Source organism: Mus caroli, unplaced genomic scaffold, assembly GCF_978045245.1.
Source record: "Mus caroli unplaced genomic scaffold, Mus_caroli_1 scaffold_13, whole genome shotgun sequence".
Lineage (NCBI taxonomy): Eukaryota > Metazoa > Chordata > Mammalia > Rodentia > Muridae > Mus > Mus caroli.
Window position 1 is genome coordinate 38,471,145 of NW_028227268.1, and position 21,553 is coordinate 38,492,697.

The 21,553-nt window shown below is 45.5% G+C and overlaps 1 protein-coding gene across 21 annotated transcripts in view; it reads right to left on the reverse strand.

The window, feature by feature from the left end:
- Window positions 1-21,553, reverse strand: part of Synrg (synergin gamma) — an 83,192-nt gene that overhangs the window by 11,937 nt on the left and 49,702 nt on the right. For 8 of the 21 annotated variants that reach the window (XM_085829732.1, XM_085829731.1, XM_085829728.1 and 5 more), the window contains 5 exons: window positions 12,891-13,253; window positions 9,430-9,593; window positions 8,398-8,451; window positions 7,587-7,683; window positions 5,716-5,864 (listed from right to left, as the gene is read on the reverse strand). In XM_085829732.1, coding sequence (XP_085685858.1) covers window positions 5,716-5,864; window positions 7,587-7,683; window positions 8,398-8,451; window positions 9,430-9,593; window positions 12,891-13,253 — 827 coding nt within the window. Of the gene's footprint in view, window positions 1-5,715; window positions 5,865-7,586; window positions 7,684-8,397; window positions 8,452-9,429; window positions 9,594-12,890; window positions 13,485-21,553 lie in introns of all 21 variants that reach the window. The other 13 variants (XM_085829726.1, XM_085829714.1, XM_085829729.1 and 10 more) reach the window with 3 other exon arrangements.

Here is a 21,553-nt window from a genome sequence, read left to right on the forward strand (position 1 = left end):
AAAGGGTCTGTGTGACTTCTAGCTGGCCACAGACCTGGAGAAAAACTGTCCTTTTTCTTCTATTAGGTTTTATATGCCAAATATTTGCTTCCCAGGGCAGAACCATTTCTTTGATCTAACACATCCAAGAGATAAAAGCTTAGCTGACCTCCTCTCAGGCCTGGCCATCAGAGTGTCCTTGCCTCACTGGAATCTGGCCATTACAACATCCCTACCTCACTGGAATCTGACCATCAAAGCATCCCTAACAACACGAAAATATACAGCCTTTCCCATAGAGAAACGCCTGCCTCTACCACAAGAGGGAGCTTTAGTCCACAGTCACTCTGAGCTTTAAAGAGTTTTGGTTTTTTTTTTTTGCTATGAAACATTCATATGATATGAAGTGACATTTTGATGCTGAGACTCTGCACTTTGCTTTACTGAGCACCGGAATGATGCACACTCCACGTGGGGCTTCTTTAGGAGGGAAAAGCAGTGCAGCGGGTGCTTTACTGTTTGTTTCTGTTCTTGTCTCTTTGGGGGGAGCTGGGGAATCTATCTAATGGAGGCTGCAAGTATACAAAGCACATGCTCAAAAACACGATAAAACGAGACAACACAGTAAACATACGGACTGCCACTGAGCGAGCGAGATAGATTAAAAAATCCAGATTTTAATAGTTTCAATTAAATTTTGATGTTCTTGAGCCTTGATTTCTTCCCCTATAGAAACGAACGTTATGGGCCAGGGAGATGCAGGTAGCAGTGCTCCTCTTGTGTAATGACTACTTGTGTTTAACCCTGGAAGCCTCAAAAGGCTCAGTGTGGTGGTGAGAGCCTGAATCCCAGCAGTCCTATCGTGAGGTGGGAAGCAGAGACAGGACACTCTCTCAGAAGCTTGCTCTAGCCTGGAGTTCACAGTGCAGCAGCAGAACAAGGGAGAGCGAGCCTGCCTCAGTAAGGCAGGCAGTGAAAAACAAATCCTAAAACTGTCTCTGACCTCCACCTGCACGCCATGGCACGCACATACTCCCACACTCCTGTCTGTCAGTCTGTCTGTCTGCCTGCCTGCCTCTCTCTCTCTCACACACACAAACAGAGATATTTTAAAAAAGAAATGGAGATGACACTGACCTCATAGGTTATTACGTGGATTCAGTGAGAATGGAAGTGAAGAATGTAGTATAATGTGAAGCAGCTCTGTCTTAATGTTCTACTGCTGTGAAAAGACCCCATGGCCACGGCAACTCTTATAAGTTATGTTACAGGTTCAGAGTTTCAGTCCATTGTCATCATGGCGGGATGCAGGCAGACACAGTGCTGAGACTTCTATATCAAGATCAGCAGGACAACAGCAAGAGAGACACTGGGCCTGGCTTGAGCATTTGAAACCTCAAAACGCACCCTCAGTGACACACTTCCTCCAAAGAGGCTATACCTACTCTACCAAGGCTACTGTACTAATCTTTTCAAATAGTGTCATCCCTTATGAGCCCGTGGGGCCATTTTCATTCAGACCATCATAGGGTCCTAGTTGCAAACATGAATGGTAGCCATCTGTATTGCCAATTGTATTAAGAGCGAAGGGGCTCTGAATGGAAATGCGGTCCCTTCAGGAGCTTATTCACCCAAATCAAACAAAAGCTGAGCTCAAATCTTCTGTACTCCGTCAAGCCCACCCCTGTCTAGTAATGAGCGACCTGCTGGCTTTGCGCCTCACCCAGAGCTGCTGGGTCTGCAGGGTTGCATTGCTGCTGGACTGAAGGACTCAGATGTGTGGGTTTTATGCTATCGACGTTATATGGCTTTCTCTGTTGGTTCTGTTGCAGTAAGGACTTGTTTGTGACAACCCGCACGTTATATTTCTGTGGGATCCATGCCTTTCCTCCTGCAGTGGGAACTTCGAGTTAAGGTTTATAGACTGAGGACCCATTCACCTATTCTCAAGAGGAAATGACATGTTAGTCTAGGAAAGTGTCTGAATCATCATTGTTATCATTGTTGTGTCACAACAATCTGTTTTAGAAAAAAAAAAAAAAAAAAAAAAAGCAACTGTAGCCAAAGAGCATGGCTAGTTAGGAAGTGAGTGCTTGTGCTCACATATACTCTGCCTGCATCCAGACACGGGTGAGACAGGGAAGCTGTGCCATTACACATGGCTGAAAAGGCAGGCCAGTTACCCTCGAGAGTCTAGATGTGGGGGCTGCGAGTGAATGCTTGCAAGCAGAGTCTGAGAAGGCATGACTGTGGAGCCCCTTCTCCATTTACCTCACATTTTGGCCCTGTAGAATTAGTCATCAGATGTGAATGGGGCAGAACCTACTAGGTAAATGGGCCACAAACTTCTTTCAAAGTAACAAAATCAAACTCCATGTCTTCTTTTTAAAACTCTGGACAAGGGCTGGACATGGCTTATCGGTTAAAGAGCATTGGCTGCTGTTCCCAGAGGACCAAGGTTCAATTCCCACACCCACATGGGAACTCACAGCTGCCTATAACAATAGTTCCAGCGGACCCAGCACCCTGGCACAAACATACATGCATGCAAAACACTAACACACATAAAATAAAAATAAATCATTAAAAAAATTAAAAAGCCTGGACACAAGTGATGCTTGGTGTGAAAACCTGGAGAGACTGGGATGAGGAAGTTGTCTTGGGGGATGAACTAGTTCACATAGTGACAGGGCACAGGCGATATAGACGGGGCTTTTGTCAAACTCAGCAGAAGGGCAGCAACTCAACTCATGGTGCAATGTTACTGAAGTTTTTACATTTTACTGTGTGTGAACTCAAAAGTGGCCTGGAGTGACAGAGCAGAGCCTAGAAGACAAGTCCTTTGCATGAACAGTGGCAGGACCCAGGAGCCTGGGAGTTGGAGAAGATGAAGGGAAATGGGTCCTACTGCCCCCAGTGACAGAACGCCGGTGAGTAACCTGTCTGGATGCTTGCAGTCATTCCTCACCCTGCGTGGACGGACAGGTACAGGATGAGCTTGGATGATGCTCTGAGGCTTCAGGGACACTTTCACTTCTAAGAGCTCAGGGCTTTCTGATCCAGTCAGCTTTCTCCAGCAAGGCCAGCAGAGGAGGGCTGACTGGAAGGAAGGATAGAGACCTAGCTTTCAATGCTCACCGAGGACTGACTCCCAATAAAACAAGGAACCCTCAACTCTAAATGCCAAGTGGGAGGCCCGTACATTGCACCGCCATCTTGAGAGGTATGTCAAGGGCAGGTCCAGACCTGAGGCTCACAGTGCGCCACGACAAGCTCCTGGGGCTTTTCTCGTTAACATTATTCTCAAGCTTTCATCCCCAGTGAAAGCTTTGCATAGCTTTGGTGTCCCCGCCTCATCATCCTTTTCAGGATAGGAAGAAGCACAGAGCATGCCTGATGCCTCTCGCACTTCCCTGCCTCAGGATAGGAAGATGACAGAGGAAAGAAGGCAAGTTGCTGTGTAGATTAAATGCACATGAAAAACCTGATGCACAGTTTGGCCAATTGGATAACCCAGACGGCTGAAGGAGAAGTGGCCACGGCACCAAAGGGGGTTTTGGGAAAGGGTTTGAGTGTGTGAAAAAAATTTCTACCAGAGCAAAGATTTACTTCTCATTACAAATGCAACAAGTATCCACTAAAGATTGTTGAGAACGACAAAATACTTATAATAAACATGGGATTTTATCATTGGCAGCCTGCCTCCTAGCCGTGTGTTGACAGGTCTGTTATTTCACAAGTGCTTCCTGACAAAATGCCCATAACACCTTGACTGAAGGGCCGCATGTGTTACTTCACCAGCTCTAGCTTTCAGGCGGTTTCCAATTTTTCTCTTTTACCTGAAGGACAGTGCTCTGCACTTTGCTAGCTTCTGGTGATTTTACATTTAGAGCAAGTAGAGATGTTTACACCAAAGTGCAATGATTCTGGATGTATGAGTCCCCTGACACACTTGGTGCTTACAGGGCTACCTCTCAAGTACTGGGTTCAGGTGGAGCCCAAGAGGTGCCAGGAGAAGTCCTTCCTGATATCACTGGCAGCAGTAACCAAGCTTTCCCTGACGATCAGGTTTATCTTTATGCTGTGAACACAGTGAACCATGGAAGTCAGCACAGTAGAAGATGGGTGACAGCAAGGGGGAGGGCCAGCATCCACAGATCACCATGTCATTCCTGTCTGCCAACACAAGGAGATCCGCAGTCTCAAGCTCCCACCAGAGCTAGATGAGCTCTCAATGCCACACCTTCTCTGCTATGAAGGACACCACAGTCGGAGAGCCAAACACCCCTTCTTCCGATGAAGCATCTTGTTAGAACAACAGGAAAAGAAAGTAATGAGGTAAGCATCATGAGATCTGGAGAGAGATGGGCCGAAGGCACCCACCCAGGAAGGGCTGGACTGAAGGGGCCCCCTGCAGGATTTTAAATGGGATTTAAATGAAACAGTCAGATCTATGGTTTGCGAGGACCAGTCAGGTACTTGCACAAAGAATAGATTGATAAGGGCTTTTTTAAAAAAGAGAAAGAAAGAAAAGAGCTAGGTAGAGGTGTGTGGCTCAGTACCAGATAACTTCTCTAGCCTTCATGGGCCTTGAGGTCCATCCTTAGCACCACCAAAGGGGGGAAAAAAAAAAACCTAACCAAACCAAACAAAGCAAACAAACCAGGGCAGTGCTATCTCTCTGGCCCTTCACTTTACTTTAATGATGCAAAACCAGAAGCAACGAAACGATAGTGAGGTTTGCTGTTTAGGACATAACGGGCAGCCAGCAACCACCAGGCTGTCAGCTGAGAGCACTAAGAATTCCTCCCTTCTGCAGCTCAGAGGGTCGCAGGTTAACTGGAGGACTAGTAAGTGACTTAGAATACAGCCAGGCCTCTCATGAACTTAAATGCTACCTGGAAAATGCTGCAGCAGCCATGCAGACTGCATGCATGTGTGCACACTCTGGCCTTCTTCATCTGCGTTGGTAGATTGCAACACCCAGAGGGGATCTAGTCATCTGTTTATTCAAAGTAGAGCTACTCATAACATGGAAAAAAATGAGTCCAAGGAAAATAATTATAGTGGTGAACGCACATCACATGACGGTCTTCCACACAGCTTTCTGAAGAACGCAATGGGGCATAAACAGGTCAAGTGTGAGGGGATGGACTCAAACCAGTACTTTCTGGCAAAACTTGCATGTGTAAGAATCAAGAAGGACTGGCACTGGGAAGGCTCAGTGGGCAAAGTGCTGGCTGTGTGAGTGTGGGGACAGGAGTTCAATCCCTAGACCAATATGGAGCTCAGAGTGATAAAGCCACTTGTCTGCACTCCTAGCTATGATGAGCAGGCTGAAGACCCTGCAGAAGCTTGTGGGCCATCCTTGTGTGCACAGGGGCTGACAACTGAGACCCTGTCTCAGACAAGTCAGAAAGTGAGAGCAGACATGGATGTTCTCTGACCTGCGCTCGTGCACACACGAACACACGCACACAAATTCTCTCTCTGTCTCTATCTGTCTCTGTCTCTCTATCTCTCTCTCAATAAACAGATAAAGATTTTGTCCTACATGTCTATCTTCCAAGGTACAGTGGGTCCTGGAACTCTTCAAGGCCCGTCTGGGACTGCTATGTGAGACCTGCTTCGGCACAACACAACCCAGTTGGCGCACTGGTCCTCTGATAAGTGCTTTGCAAGAATAAACTCTCTGCTTCAAAACAGGGCTGAGAAGCAACTGATGAACAGGCTTACTGTGAGTGTGGCAAGTGACATGAAGCCGATTAAGTTGTTCCACACTTTATCGATGTCCTTCAGCAACTGCTGGAGTTTCTCACTGCACACCGCAGTGGCTTTTATGCCCAGCTCCACACGCTTGGTTACACGGTATACTTCCACCACACCTGATGGGGAGAGAGGAGAGAGTTAGGCAGGCATGGGAAAAGCAGGCAGGGACAACGTACTGGGGCTTGTTGATGACTTGATTAGGAGGAACAACTGCACAGAGGCAAGGCTGTGAGTAGAGATATGAATTGGTTACTTTTCTACTGCTGTGATCAAACACCGTGGCCAAGGCAACTTACAGAAGAAAGGGTTTCATTGGGCATGGTGGCAGGAGTAGCTGAGAAAGCGTATCTCAAACTGCAAGCTGGAGGCAGAGAGCATCCTGGGAACGGCAGGAATCTTCTGAAGCCTGAAAGCCCCCCACCCCTCACCACACCTTCTACAACAAGGCCACACCTCTGAGTCCTTCTCAAACAGTTCCACAAACTGGAGGCCAAATATTCAAATCTATGAGTCTATGGGGGCCACTCTCATTCAAACAAGGAAGGTATGAGCCTTCTTGATCTGCTGGAATGGTTCTTTTCCTGCAGTCTTTAATCACGTCAAACGCTGCAAGCAAGAACGCGCTAAGTAAGCACCCACTCATTTTCAGATGGTAACTAGACACATCCCCAGGCCTCCAATGTGGCAGTCACCAGACCACTGTGCTGCCCAGTCTGCAGTATAGCTTTCAAGTAGGAACATGGATTCTGGTCCCTGCTCCACCTCTTACCATCCATGTATCCTGGAACAAGTTATGAACCTCCCTGTGCCTCAAGTTAAGTCAGTAACAGCAGCCTCCCAAAGGATGGGTGACAGGAAGAAACAGGTAAGCACTGTAGAAGGTTCACAACAGTCTCTAGTGAGCATAAGACATTGTGTGAGCTATTCGGCTTTTTAGTTAAGGTTTCTTTATGAGTTTTAGGTGAATCAGGGGAATCTCATTAATTGATTAAAAATGGTATAAAGTTTTAAGGAATCTAAATGTTAATGTCATCATAGAGTAATTCATGCTGAATCCTTAAGCTTTTTTTTTTTTTTTTTTTAATAAAACATTGCTGGGATTCTATGTGCTAGAAATTTCAATTTTTAAAATTATATAACAAATATAATTTATTATTTTTGGCAATTTATAATTGCCAAGCCTGGTGGCACACACCTTTGTTTGTTTGTTTGTTTGTTTTTTTCGAGACAGGGTTTCTCTGTATAGCCCTGGCTGTCCTGGAACTCACTTTGTAGACCAGGCTGGCCTCGAACTCAGAAATCTGCCTGCCTCTGCCTCTCAAGTGCTGGGATTAAAGGCGTGCGCCACCATGCCCAGCCTCGGTGGCACACACCTTTAATCCTAGCAATAGGAACAAAGAAGCAAGCAGATCTGAGTTTTCAGGCTAGCCTGGTCTACACAGCCATGTGTGTGCAGGGTCTGGTACAGGCCAGAATAGTCCCTTGGATCCCCTGGAGCTAGATTTTCAGGCACTTGTGAGACAACCAACATGGGTGCAGGGAACTGAACGCTGGTCCTCTGCAAAGGCAGTAGGCACTCTTAACCACTGAGCTATCTCCTCAGCCCCAACAGATAAGAGTTTACACTGATATATATATATAAAACAAAGACCTGAAAACTTCACTACAGAGACTTCAAGTAAGGTAGCTGCTACTGCTGTGACTTCCGTGTTCTACTTGTGAATGCAACTATTATTGAGGCTGTATATAGTGGGAAACCTAAAATATCTACCGGGAACGGACATTCATACTAATACACTATGCCACGGTTTGACTTTGTGAAACATCAAAGAACACACCTAGAAGATACTCCATGCCTTGAGCTGACTGGATAACTTCTGTGCAAACAGCACTGCTGCTAATGCCGTTTAAGGTGTCATTTGCCTTCTTAATGACCTACAAGAAATGAAATCACATCATCTTACACAACCAAGAAAGGTTGCTGTCCATCAACTCCCCACTAGGAGAAAACCCAACCAGCATGAAAAGCAGGGCCCAGCCAGTGTGTGCACGTGCCCATGCAGAGACAAACCTAAGAATTGAAACTTTGAAGGGAGGGAGGGATGGAGGGAAGGAAGGAAGGAAGAAGGAAAGGGGAAGGGGGAGGGGCGAGGGGAGGCAGGCTCTTAGTTCTTTAAATATTATTTTCATATAGGCCAGAGGTAATGATGATATCATTTTGCTACTTCTGAAATGCAGTGACAGATAAGGGGACAGCTGACAAATGAGCCAGTGTCTACTACTTAGTAGTAAACTAAAGGATGCATGATTTTCTTTCTTTCTTTTTTTAAATAAATTATTCAATTTTATCTTATGTGCATTGGAATTTTAGCTGGATGTATGCCTGTGTGAGGATGTTGGGTCCCTGTAACTGGAGTTACAGATATAAGCTGCCATGTGTGTGCTGGGAATTGAACCTGTGTCCTCCAGAAGAGCAGCCAGTGCTCTTAACTACTAAGCCACCTCCCCAAGATCCCCACATGATTGATTTTCATGCTCTGCCTGGTGATGGAAGTAGGCACGCCTCATGTTTGCATGCATTCATTCTGAGGAACCAAGGAGAAGACAAAAGACGCAGGAGTGCTCAGACGCACAGGACCAGATACTCACATCCAGGGCGCTCCCTAGGCATCTCTGCCACTCATACGCATATCTCTCATTTTCCTGTGGGTTGAAAAAAGGAACCGGGTTCAACAGGCAGGCTCGGGGTCCTCTGTTCATGATCATCTCACTACAAAGGGCATGGAAGACTCCTTTCTACTGAAAGCATGCTGGCAAAAACAGTTATTTTAAATCTACTAGGATGCAAGAAATATGAACACAAAGGACCTATTTTAGAGCATTTTGCAACATTTCTGTGTAAATGTTGCCTCGTTTGTTCCAGTGAGTGGCAGTGTGAACTTTTATGCAGTTACTCCACAGGGATGTGAAGGTGTCTAGTGCAGGAGCTCGGGTCACACCACAGCTTCCAGCCATGTGTGGGTGCCCCTGAAATCCCAGCACTTGGGAGGCAGAGGCAGGATCACTGTGAGCTTAAGGCCAGCCTGGTCTAAAGAGAGAATTCTAGGCCAATCAGGGCCTACATGAAGCTCTTTTAAAACAAAAACCCGACAGGATGAAACCACAGCTTAACTCATTCCACAGGTCACTGCTGTGTGTGCAGGTGTATGTGTGTGTGCACTTGTATGCATCGAAAGAAACAGGGTGTTTAAGATACCACAGACAGAATTAATCCCAGCACTCGGGAGGCAGAGGCAGGTGGATTTCTGAGTTCGAGGCCAGCCTGGTCTACAAAGTGAGTTCCAGGACAGCCAGGGCTATACAGAGAAACCCTGTCTCGAAAAAAAAAAAAAAAAGAATCCAAAACATTTCTCCTCTCTTCCTGTTTTGATGCTTTAAAATTCAGTAGAATAATAAAATGTAAGCTTTGAAAAGATTTTCTTAAATGCTTCTCTCTTTGCAAAGTCCCACCAATAATTTCAACTTTAGCCACAACTTTCAGAGGCTGAAACACACAGGGAACATGTTCATTCCAGGCTAGAGCTTCCAGCCTTGACCTCTGAGGATCTACTTGCCATCTGCTGTGCAGGGTCTCCTCCCCCCAATCACCTCCCCAGGGAAAGTGGAAAAGTGGCGCTTCACCTCCACCTCGCCAGTCAGATCCTTGTACTTGTCTCGGATGACGGGCAGCGAAGCCCTCTCACTCAGAGTGTTGGACCGGTCTCTGAAGGGCTGCTCCAGGGCCGGGGAAGGAGAGGGCCGGCTTATTTCTTTATCCCCAAGGCTCAAGCTCCTCTTGTGTGATCCTGGGTGAAGGGGACAGTACACACAAAGGTTCCGTTACTCAGCCTGGCTCAAGCAGAATCGTGATTGCTGATGTGACCATCTCTGACAGGTGAACATGTTAGAGGCATTTGGAAACCATCTTCGTTCACCTTGTCTGGGAAGTTCTTTGATTTTGGCTCTCTTGTGCTTAGAGGCTTCCTTCAGGTTCCCCCATTCCTTTTCTCTCATCTGTCACTACACTACATATTTCCATGCCATAGTTAACTGCTGGGTGTGCAGGTGTATGTGTGTGTACAAACTTGTATGTGCCACAGGGAACAGGGGTGTTTCAGATACCACAAACAGAAATAGAAGATCCAAAACATTTCTCCTCTTCTCTATCAGTAGGATGATAAACTCCTACAAAAGGACTGAATCACCGGTGTCTAGCTGCAAAGTGCCATTGTCAATATGGGTGCCCAGGAGCCACGAGGCCCTTCCTGTCAGTGGCTGTAAGCTTGCACCTTTGTGTCTCCTTGCCTGCTGCCTTTCTCCTGTGAGACTCAGAGCTTTAGAGACAGGGAATGAGGGTGGCAATGAAGCAGGATTTAGAGAAAGATGCACCTGAGACTCCAGAAAACGGGGATGGATCACCTTTAGGATCAATTAAAACAAGTGCTTTTTATGAAAGTACTGATTTAGCCAGGCGTGGTGGCGCACTCCTTTGATCCCAGCACTTGGGAGGCAGAGGCAGGCGGATTTCTGAGTTCGAGGCCAGCCTGGTCTACAAAGTGAGTTCCAGGACAGCCAGGGCTATAAAGAGAAACCCGATCTTGAAAAACAAAAAACAAAACAAAACAAAACAAAACAAAAAAACAACCAAAAAAAAAACAAACAAAAAAAAGTACTGATTTGGGCTGGAGAGCTGGCTCAGCGGTTAAGAGCACTGGCTGCTCTTCCAAAGTACCTGGGTTCAGTTCCCAGCACCCACACAGCACCTTGGAACTGTTTGTAATTCCAGTTCCAGGGGATCTGACACATAGACATATAGGCAAAACACCAATGCACATAAAATAAAAATAAATATATTATAAAAAGTACAGATACTTGTGACTTTTAATTATGTATGTGTGCTGTATGTGTACAGGTGCCCGCAGAGGACAAAGGTGTCAGACTTCCTGGACCTGGAGTTACAGGCTGCCAGATGTGGGTGCTGGGAACCAGACTCAAGTTCCCTGCAAGAGCAGTCCATGTTCTTTCTTTGTTCTGAGATAGGATCTTATATGTAACTGTCCTGGAGCCCACTCTGCAGACCAAACTGGCCTCAAACTCACAGAGATCTGCCTGCCTTTGCCTCCTGAGTGTGGAGAGTAAAGGAGTGTGCCACCTCCAGCATGCCACGTGTTCTTGACCACTGATCCATCTCTACAGCCCCAGATGGATTTTTAAAAAGTATTTAGTTCATTAAAAAATTTTAATTAGATTTAGTCATTTCATTTTATGTGTGAGTGCCTTGCCTGTATGTATGTATGTGCGCTACATGCATGTTTGGTGCCTACAGAAGTCAGGGCATTGGATTTCCTCAAACTGGAATTATGAATGGCTGTAAACCACCATGTGGATGCTGGTGTCCCTGCAAGAACAAGTGCTCTTAACCACCAAGCCGCTTCTCTAGCCTCTTTATTTTATTTTTAAATAAGCAAGCAAGCAAGCACACATGGAGAGCAGAGGTATAGGACCCTTCTTGACTCTAGGGTTACAGGCAGTTGCTACAAACTGAACTTGGGATTCTCTCTGTACACTTCTCTTAACCACTGAGCCATCTCTTCAGGCCCCAAACAGATCATTAAAAATGCATGAGTGGGTGTGATGGCTCAGCAGGTAAAGCCTCTTGCTGCCTAGTCTGACAAACTCAGGACCCACGTGATGGAAGGAGAAAAGTTGTCCTCTGATCTCTGTATGCATGCCCTGGTGTACTGGCTGGTTCCGTGTCAACTTGACACAAGCTGGAGTTATCACAGAGAAAGGAGCCTCCCCTGAGGAAATGCCTCCATGAGATCCAGCTGTAAGGCATTTTCTCAATTAGTGATCAAGGGGGGAGGGCTCCTTGTGGGTGGTGCCATCCCTGGGCTGGCAGTCTTGGGTTCTATAAGAAAGCAAGCTGACGCCAGGTGGTGGTGGCACACGCCTTTGATCCTAGCACTTGGGAGGCAGAGGTAGGCAGATTTCTGAGGAGGCCAGCCTGGTCTACAAAGTGAGTTCCAGGACAGCCAGGGCTATACAGAGAAACCCTATCTCAGAAAAAAAAAAAAAAAAAAAAAAAGCAAGCTAAGCAAGCCAGTAAAAAACACCCCTCCATGGCCTCTGCATCAGCTCCTGCTTCCTGACCTGCTTGAGTTCCAGTCCTGACATCCTTTGGTGATGAACAGCAATGTGGAAGTGTAAGCTGAATACACCCTCTCCTCCCCAACTTGCTTCTTGGTCATGATGTTTGTACAGGACTAGAAACCCTGATTAAGACACTGGGCATGTGTGCCCGTACATATCCACAAATAAATGTGCATTCAGTTGCCAGGCGTGGCAGTGCACACCAGCACTTAGGAGTCCTTGAGTACTTGGGAGGTTGGGGCAGCAGGAGGATCAGGTGCTCAAGTTATTCTCTGCTACACAATGGGTTTGAGGCCAGCCTGGGCTACATGAGACTCTGCCAAATGAAACAAAAAACACCCCAGATCTATAGGTTGACTGCAAACCCACTGCCATGCTGAACTTGGGGAGTAAAAGCAGAAACAATTAAATCCAATTATTTGGCTATATCAGATAGCATACTTTTTTTTTTTTTTTTGAGGCAGGGTCTCTCACTATATGTATAGTTCTGGAACTGGAATGTAGACCAGGCTGGCCTCGAATTCACAGAGATCCTCCTGCCTCTGCTTCTCCTGAGTGCTGGGATTAAAGCTGTGTGCCACCACATCTGACATACAGAACACTTCTAAGCAAATGAGGGTGAAGAGAAAGTACAGGGTCTGCTTGTCCTTTCTTCAAGAAGCAATTAGGAGGGACAGGAGGGATAGTGATTGGACTCCAGCTCCAGGGAAGGGCCCTGCTCTCAGAAGCTGGAGCATCTATTTCCTGCTAAGCAAAGCATCATTACTGTACTTTCTCTTTTAAGTTATTTTTTAGTTTTTGAGATAATGCCTCATTATGTAGCCCAGGCTGACCTCAAAGTCATGATCTTCTGCCTCGGCCTCCTGAAGGCTAGAATTACAGTTGATTGTCACCATCAGAAAGGACTTCTATCATTTCAGTGGAAGAAGCCCATAGGGAGAAAATCTTACCTTGAACAGAAAGGTCAAAGGTTGCCAGCTCACTTTTGATCATTTCTTCACTGGATTTCATTTTGCTCTGGGAATTAGCTACTAAGAAGTCAAACTTGCTGATTTTGGGCTTTTCACTTTGAAATTCTCCAAAGTCGTCTGCAGCCTCCTTGGGGGTCTCGTGCGAGGCCACACTGGAAGCTGGGCTTGGACATGAGGTTTCTTGGCTGCGGTCCACCATGGGCGTGTCCTGCCTGGTGAAATCCTGGAAGTCCCCGCTTTCATACTCTTTCTGCTCAGTGGTCTGAGGCATCATGTCTTTAAAGCTGGCAAAAGCTGGGAAGGCAGTCTCTGGAAGAGCGTCCTCACTGGCCAAGGCCGATCCTTTGGAGAGAGATGACATGGTGATGTTTTCAGAACTGCCAAATGAGATCTCTTTCGTGTGAAGGTTTGAGGTGGCCGAAAAGGACCTACTTCCTGCTGAGAGGACAAATGGAGAGAGTTTTCTGCCATGAAGTGCATCACCCCTGTCTGAGCATTCACAGCTTGTAAGTGTGCTCACTGTAAAATGGCTACTACAGCTTCCAGAAGCAGCACAGCTTAAGTCCTCTATATCTGAAAGGGAAGTGCGGTCCCATAGTTAGAGGTGAGCTCCTAAATCAGGCAAAATGCCTAGACTATTTCATCAGTCATATGCCATGCCGCAAAAGCTATAGTCGGGGCTTGTCCTAAAATTAAAGGAGTTGGGCTGTGACATTTGATCTTTATGAAACCTACTGGGGTTCAGTTAGCATTTCTAGTTGATTACAAACAGTCCTTTTAGCTGGGCATGGTGGTACACATCTTTAGTCTCAGCATTTGGAAGGCAGATCCCATGAGTTTGAGGCCAACCTGGTCTACGTAGAGTTCCAGGACAGCCAGGTCTACAAAGAGACCCTGTTTCTAAAAATAACACAACAACAACAAACTCCTTTCCATTATGCATAAAAAATTAGTATAGAGATAGGTTATACAGCCACGCACATACTGTTTGATAGAAGACTCAGATCATGTAATGAAGTATTCCCTTTTAAGCTTGAAGACATTCTTACATATTTCTTATCTAAAACCTATCTCCTTTCTCTATGCTGTGCTGGACAGTGTTTCTCTTAAGCACAGTTACAGGAAATGTGATAAACTATAAATTTAGTTTCTTAAAACACAAAGTAAACACCTTCTTAACTAACTTTTAATAAATCACTAGAAATTTCTGCGTCAGGCAAAGAGACAGACAGAGTCAAGCAGCCACTTACCTCAGTTTTATTTTGACCAGTTTGGATTGCTGGGATGGAATATGGGAAAAACCAAAATTAACCTGAACTACTTTAGTCCTTAAAAGAACAGAATAAGCCAGGCGGTGGTGGCGCACGCCTTTAATCCCAGCACTTGGGAGGCAGAGGCAGGCGGATTTCTGAGTTCGAGGCCAGCCTGGTCTACAAAGTGAGTTCCAGGACAGCCAGGGCTATACAGAGAAACCCTGTCTTGGGAAAAACAAACAAACAAACAAACAAACAAACAAACAAACAAAACAGAATAAGGGGCCTGGGTGTGGTGGAGCACACCTCAATCCCAGGAGGCAGAGGTGAACGGGTCTCTCCGAGTTCCAGGCCAGCAAATGAAAAGCGTGAGGTCCTTCTGGAATGTTTCTGCTTCAGTAATGCGCCTCCCTCCTCATCCTCACTGAAGAGGGGAAGAGGTAAGAGGAAGATGTTCTAGGCTAGAGGACTCGCCATCTTGTTTGTATACATTTAAATAAGTAAGCTGGGTGAGGGGGTACAAATCTTCCATCCCAGCTCTTGGGAGGAAGAGGCAGGCTGATCTACAGAGTGAGTTCCAGGACAGTCAGGGCTGTCTCAGAAAATGAATGAATGAATGAATGAATGAATGAATGATGAGGTGGTAGAAGACAGCAAATGCATCTTTCTGGTCTGAACAGGTCTAACTTTGTCTCTACCACCTACTTCCTTTCTTACCCCAGGGCACTAGCCTTATAGTTCAGTCTGGCCTTGAGCTCCAGGCAACCCGCCAGTTTCAGCCTCAAGTGTATTTTCTGAGCCCTGGTATGCTCCTCTATGAAGTGGCGATGAGACTATGTATTTATGAGGATGATGTGTGTGGAGGGTCACTCAGTGCCTGGAGAGCAACACATGTAACAGCTTGAATTTCTTCTGAGTAAAAAAATAAAAAGGCAACTCATTATTTTAGGGCTGTTCCTAGGAAAAGCTCACTTCCTTTTCCTCCCTGCCTTCTGTCATACAGGGGATTGAAATGGGGCCGTGAGCACAGTTGACAAGTGCCTGGCCATTGACCACATCTCCAGCGCTCTGCTTTTAACTCTGTTGAGACAGGCTCTTACTTACTTGCCTAGGCTGACCTTGAACTTCAAATCCTCCTGCCTTAGTTTTCCCTAGTAGCTGGAACTACAGGCCTGAGTCATCATCCTTGCTTTCCAGATCATTTTCAAAAAGCAAAACCAGCAAAGCTGCCTACGAGTGGGGTGGGGTGGAGAAGCCCCATTCAGTAGGGCACTGGGTCAGGCTAGAGGCACCTTATTTCATTCTACTTACTGTATGAGGTGAGAAGGCCAACCACCTAGATAAACACACACACACACACACACACACACACACACACACACACACACACACAATCAACAAGGAATCCAAAGTTCTATGACCTGGACTTTCACCATGGTCATCGGGTGAAATGACATTAGTCTCTTTTCCTCCCTTCCCAGCGATAGCACGGCATAGTTTAGAGTAGGCGTGGGGCTCTGGATATTTCCACAGCTTCCCACCATCCTTCCATATAGCTCCCTAGGCTCTGATAAGAGCATTAAATGAATAATAAAAATATCAGCTACAGTCAACCAGTAAAAAGCAGATCTCTTCTGCTAAATGATGGACTTTAAAATTTTGTAGTACAAACTGCACCCTTCATGTGTGGCTTGGCTTTACATAAAGGACAAGTGATATGGGTGACAGGTTTATAGTTCAGAATGAATGAAGCAAGCTGTTAGACAAAGCACTCTTTGAGTCCCTCACTGTAGTGAGGATCAACCTAGATCTAGGTGTCCAGGCCAAATGAGGGGCGGCACAAACAGGAGGCAGATGCTCTGAGACATCTCAGGGGTTTGTCAGGGGTGCATTCAGCAGACTGCTCCACTGCAGATATGTTTTCTACTAGACTCTTCCTGAAAGCTCTTTGGGGAAGCCATATCAGAACCTGGCTCTAGTATCTTATCTATTAAAAGAGGGGTAGTGATTTTTTTTTTTCTGCAGACCAAAGATAAACTTATGGAAAGACACCTCCGGTTCAAACACTGTAAACAAGTTGCTATGGTAATAAAAAGACCGTTTTTTGTTTTTTGTTTTTTTTTTTGTGCAAATATGCCACAAAAAAGAAAGTCTATCTTTTGCTTTTGTTTTTGTTTTTTTTTAATCAAGACTGACTGACTCATGACATTCTAAGCGATCTGGATTGCTTCAGCCAAAGAGCTTTTACAACTTTTTATAACTACAAAGGCATTAACCAGAGAGTAAACGTGTCCGGAGTCACTGAGGGCAGCTTTGAAGCTGAACGGATTCACTCTGGCTTATTTACTGGCTACTAGTGGGTGAAAAGTAATTTACTACAGAGTCGTTCATTTGAATCCGTCAGCATTGAAGCTTCCACTACAGAAGAACCAAAAGCAAACAGTTACATAAGACCTACCCTCAAGGGGCTGGTGAGATGGCTCAGTGGGTAAGAGCACCCAACTGCTCTTCCGAAGGTCCAGAGTTCAAATCCCAGCCAACCACATGGTGGCTCACAACCACCTGAAATGAGATCTGTCACCCTCTTCTGGTGTGTCTGAAGACAGCTACAGTGTACTTACATATAATAAATAAATCTTTAAAAAAAAAAGTTGGCACATTAGTCACTGAAGGTAAGGGGCAAACAGGGAGACACCCCGTTTTCTTGTATTGATAGCTCCCTATTTGCTTAGCGATACAGTATAAAAAGATTCCAAAACCAATAAATAACAAGGCCTCTAGCATGAAGGACAGGAGCCCTGGCTAGGAAAAAACTGACACAGGATGCTGTAATCACCAAAGTGACTAGAGGTGGCTTTGCGATGTCATAGCCGGATTCTGAGAATTGCAAGAGAAAAAGAGAAAAGGAAACAATAAAAGGCCACAATAAAAGGAGGCATCACTACTGAATCTCTGATTCTCCAGCGGGCTCCTGGGTGGTGCTAGGGAATACAAACTGTGCTTTCACACACGGATTTGTTTGCAACCAGGAATTCACTATGACAAAGGGCACGAGAATAAACAGTACAATCCGCTTCCCATCATGGATCAATATCAAGGCCTGGCTTTTTCTCCTACAGGCAGTGAACCCCATTGGGCTCCTCCCTAACCTCTATTCAGACTCACTCTGGATGCGTGTTGTACATGAAAGCAAGGTATTCCCAGGCATGTAAGCTGCTACCACAGGACACAGAGGGCCAGACACCTCCCCCTCACCCACCCCACTCTCCCCCAGGGATGTTTTCTGAAGCCATGGATCTCTGCCTTAGAAACAACAAGTTATTGACTTTTAAGGAAGAAGTTTAGAAAAAAAAAATCGTTCCTTTATATGTACAATTCCACTATTGTGGAGTGTTTGGCATGGCAGTAGCAACATTTGCTGGCCCAAAGAGGGAGCCCCAATGCAGACTTAGGCCAGCCTGCATTCATCAACACAAACCACGAAATATTTGCATATTTCCATTTCTCCCGGTTCTCCCTTAGAGACTATTCTCCACTAACTGTAATGCCTGGTCAGTGTTCTGTTAAGCCTGACACGTCCTGAAGGCACTGCTGCAGAGAACAGGAAAAGTGATGTCGCTGTGCAACAGGCTACAAACACTGTTTGACCACTGTCCTGTTTTCCAATCTGTTCAGGAACCTTCCTTTCTGTGTTTGTACTGACTCCTGTGATGCTGTGGTTTAAATTGTATCCACACTGTAAGCATCTTCTGGTTTTTATGTCGACACTTTTAAGTTCAATAAAGAGAAGCTGCAAGCATGAGAACACTAAACTCAGAGGAGTCTAGAAGCCAAAGAGACAGTAAGACTGTCCACGGTGGCTCAGGAATCCCTGGCTACAGACAGGGCTCAGAGGCCCAGCGCATGCACTGCTCGCTCTACCAGAGGGCCCAGCATCCGGGCCAGGGAGCTCACAAGTGCGTGTAATTCCAGCTCTAGGGGATCCAATACCTCTGGCCTCTGTAGCACCTGCACTCAAATAAGACAACCCACACACATACATATAATTAAAAATAGTAAAAATAATAGAAATCTAATGATACCAAATGAGCACAAAAGATGTTAAATACAATGAAGGCTTTCTGGCTATCAAAAGGGAGAGAGATCAGACTTAGGAGGTAGAGCCTCTTGGGTGTGTGGCCCTCTTATGTTCTCAGAGTTACCTGGCTGACATTTCCCAAACAATTTGTCAAAAGTTCTCAAATGATAGAACTAAGTAGTAGCCACTCATAAGAAAAAGTAATCTGGGCCGAGATTGTACCTCAGTGGCGAGTCAGGCGCCCCACACTTGCTTAGCAGCAATAAATAAACATACATAAGTAAAAATAGCAGGCCATGGCGACATGTGCCTGTAGTCCTAGCTACTCTGAGGCAGGGGTATAACGTAAACTCAGAAGCTTAAGATTAACCGGGCTGGTGAGATGGCACAACGGGTAAAAGCACCGACTACTCTTCTGAAGGTCATGAGTTCAAATCCCAGCAACCACATGGTGGCTCACAACCACCCGTAACAAGATCTGACGCCCTCTTCTGGTGTGTCTGAAGACAGTCACAGTGTATTTACATATAATAAATAAATAAATCTTAAAAAAAAAAAAAGATTAACCTAGGCAGCATAGTGAGACCTTGACTCAAACCAACCAACCAAAGAAGAATACATAAAAAATAACTGACAGGTGGTGGTACCTGTCTAATCCCAGCACTTGGGAGGCAGAGGCAGGTGGATCTGAGTTCGAGGCCAGCCTGGTCTACAGAGTGAATTCCAGGACAGCCAGGGCTGCACAGAGAAACCCTGTCTCAAACAACAACAGCAACAGCAACAACAACAACAACAACAACTCCTCCTCCTTTTCCTCTTCCTCATACAACAACAACAACAACAACAACAACAACAACTCCTCCTCCTTTTCCTCCTCCTCATCCAAGTCCGTCAATGATTTTAGAAGCTAGCACAGTTTGTGTGACATTGCCAGTGTTCTCTGTGAGCACACCTGTTTCCTCTGATAGCCAGCATGGATTCTAACAGCAGCAACAGAGAACACCCACATGTTTGTGGGATGTCTCATGCCCTGACAGAGACAAGCATTAGCCAACCATATCTTACCTGGCATCAGGATAAACAACCACAGTGTTATTGGAACCTAGACCACAGAATGCAAGCACACACACACACAAAGGATATTGTGTTATTATGCTGCTAAAACTACCTCCCTAAAAATAATATAGTGTCTAGACACAATGAGCTGCCCACGGAGTGACAGTTACACACAGGGACAGTCACTTCTGCCCATCAGGGAGCTAAAGCACCTAGTAGACTGCTCTGGCGTCAGAGACTCTACTGACAAAGGAAGCCAAGGCCTGGTGGGGGGCAGCGTCCTGGGGGGAGCAGTGCAGCTGGCTGCTGGCGTCTCTAGCTCGAGGCTTTTCTCCCCAGTTTGTTAGCAGCACAGATGGTTGACAGGCAGAGCACTTTGTACATGGTTTTAACGGTAACCTCCCTCAACTTTCAACACATACACATCTCAAGTGGAAGGCCTGGCTTTTCTGAGAGTAAGTTTCACCTGACACACAACTTTTTTCTTTTCTTGGGTGGCATATCAAAGTGACTTCTGGAATCCTACTCAAAATTCCCATTTTCAGGAATTCTTAAAAACAACAACAACAACAACAAACCCCAAATCTTCAAATCATGTGTAAAAAGTGGAAGCACTGAAATCAATGCCTTTTCCCTGAAATCTTTATGTGTTTTGGGTTTGTGACCGGAAAAAGAATTCTGTCCCCACGGCTCCTCATTCTCGCTTCACTCTACAATGGAGCATGCAGTTTCAAGTTTGGATACTCACTGCTAACTTTCACTGGTCTTTGAGATTTGCATTAGTTAATTAATATATTGATTGATTGGCTGCAGCGCTGGGATAAAACCCCTGTGCTTTGTAGATACTCTACCACTGAGTCAGGCCAAAAGATGTTTTCTTAAGAATGGAAACAGTGTAAAGTTTAGTTCTCTTGTTCCGTGGGTTGTTTTAGCTTCAGCACTTATTATGGTCATGTGTATGACGAGTCTGTGTGGCACACGTGTGCCAGGTGCGGGTGCACAGGTCGGAGGACAGCCTAGTTGCTGTTACCTCCTTCCACTCTCTCGGGGCTTGTTTGCTTGCTTTTTGGTTTTACTGTTTCAATATATCCTTGGCTCATCTTGAACTCACAATCCTTTCTCGGCCTCACGAGAGCCGAGGGGATCGCTGGTGTGTGTCTTGCTCCTAGCTAAGCTTTAGTCTTGCATTGCTGAAGACTGTGAAGAAGATGTTTCTGCATGTACTCATTTATTTGGTGCCGAGATTAAACAAGCATTTGTCGATGCTCGAAAGCATGTGACCAACTGAGCTCAAGAGCTTAAAGCTGCACTTCAGTTCTAGGCCACATTAAGGACTTCTGGGTCTACAAGGGGCAAAGGTTAAATTGTATCCCTGCTTTTTTTTTTTTTTAAGAGGGGAAAAAAAACCCCCAAAAACCAAAAAAAAAAAAAAAAAAAGTTTCAAGGGACACTGTGACTTCAATTTGATACCAGCCAGGTATTTCTTTGGTCTAACTGAAAAACACAAATTACACACATCCCCACACTTTCAAAATATGCCAAAGAATCGTTTATTAGCACAGGACTTACAGATCGCAGGAGAGAGTACAGAAGAGCTAGAAAGGAAGCGTCAGAGTAAGCATGCAGCCAGTGCTTGCAGAAGAGGAGGATAAAGCAAGTTCCCAACGGCACATTCACACACAAGTGTCTCTACTGAAAAAAGACATCAGAAAAGCAGCCCAAAATAATAAGGCGCTGATTAAAATACAAAGATTTTCCATGTCAAAAAGAGCTACTTCACAGGCAAGTAGCCCCAGAGGGCTTGCTGGCTCTGAGAAAGTCACAGATCAGAGCAAGCTCTTGCTGCCAGACAAAGGAGCTTAAAGACCAAACACCAAGATGCTGCTGTGCCAGAGAGAGTAAATTTAGGGGGGTGGGAAAGCAGCCTCTTTGAAATGATATGCAGCAAGGACTCAAGGGTTAAATGTAATGATATGCAGAGAGAAACCAGGCAATGTTATTAGTATATCTATCTACCTTCATACAAAGAATTAACAGCACGGGTTAGAGAAGTACCCCCTTCAGAGTTAAGTTAGGGTTTCCAGGCAGGGTTACGGTCACAGACAGTAACAATCCACGTTTTTCTTTTCTTTTTTCCCCATCGGCCCACTTATTTCTCCAGGATGTCTCAGACTAAGAGAGCAATAGATTCCACAGTGAGCGAAAGGGTAAAATAGAGTCACAGCGCACTGAGGCAATGCCTGCGCTCACCTCTC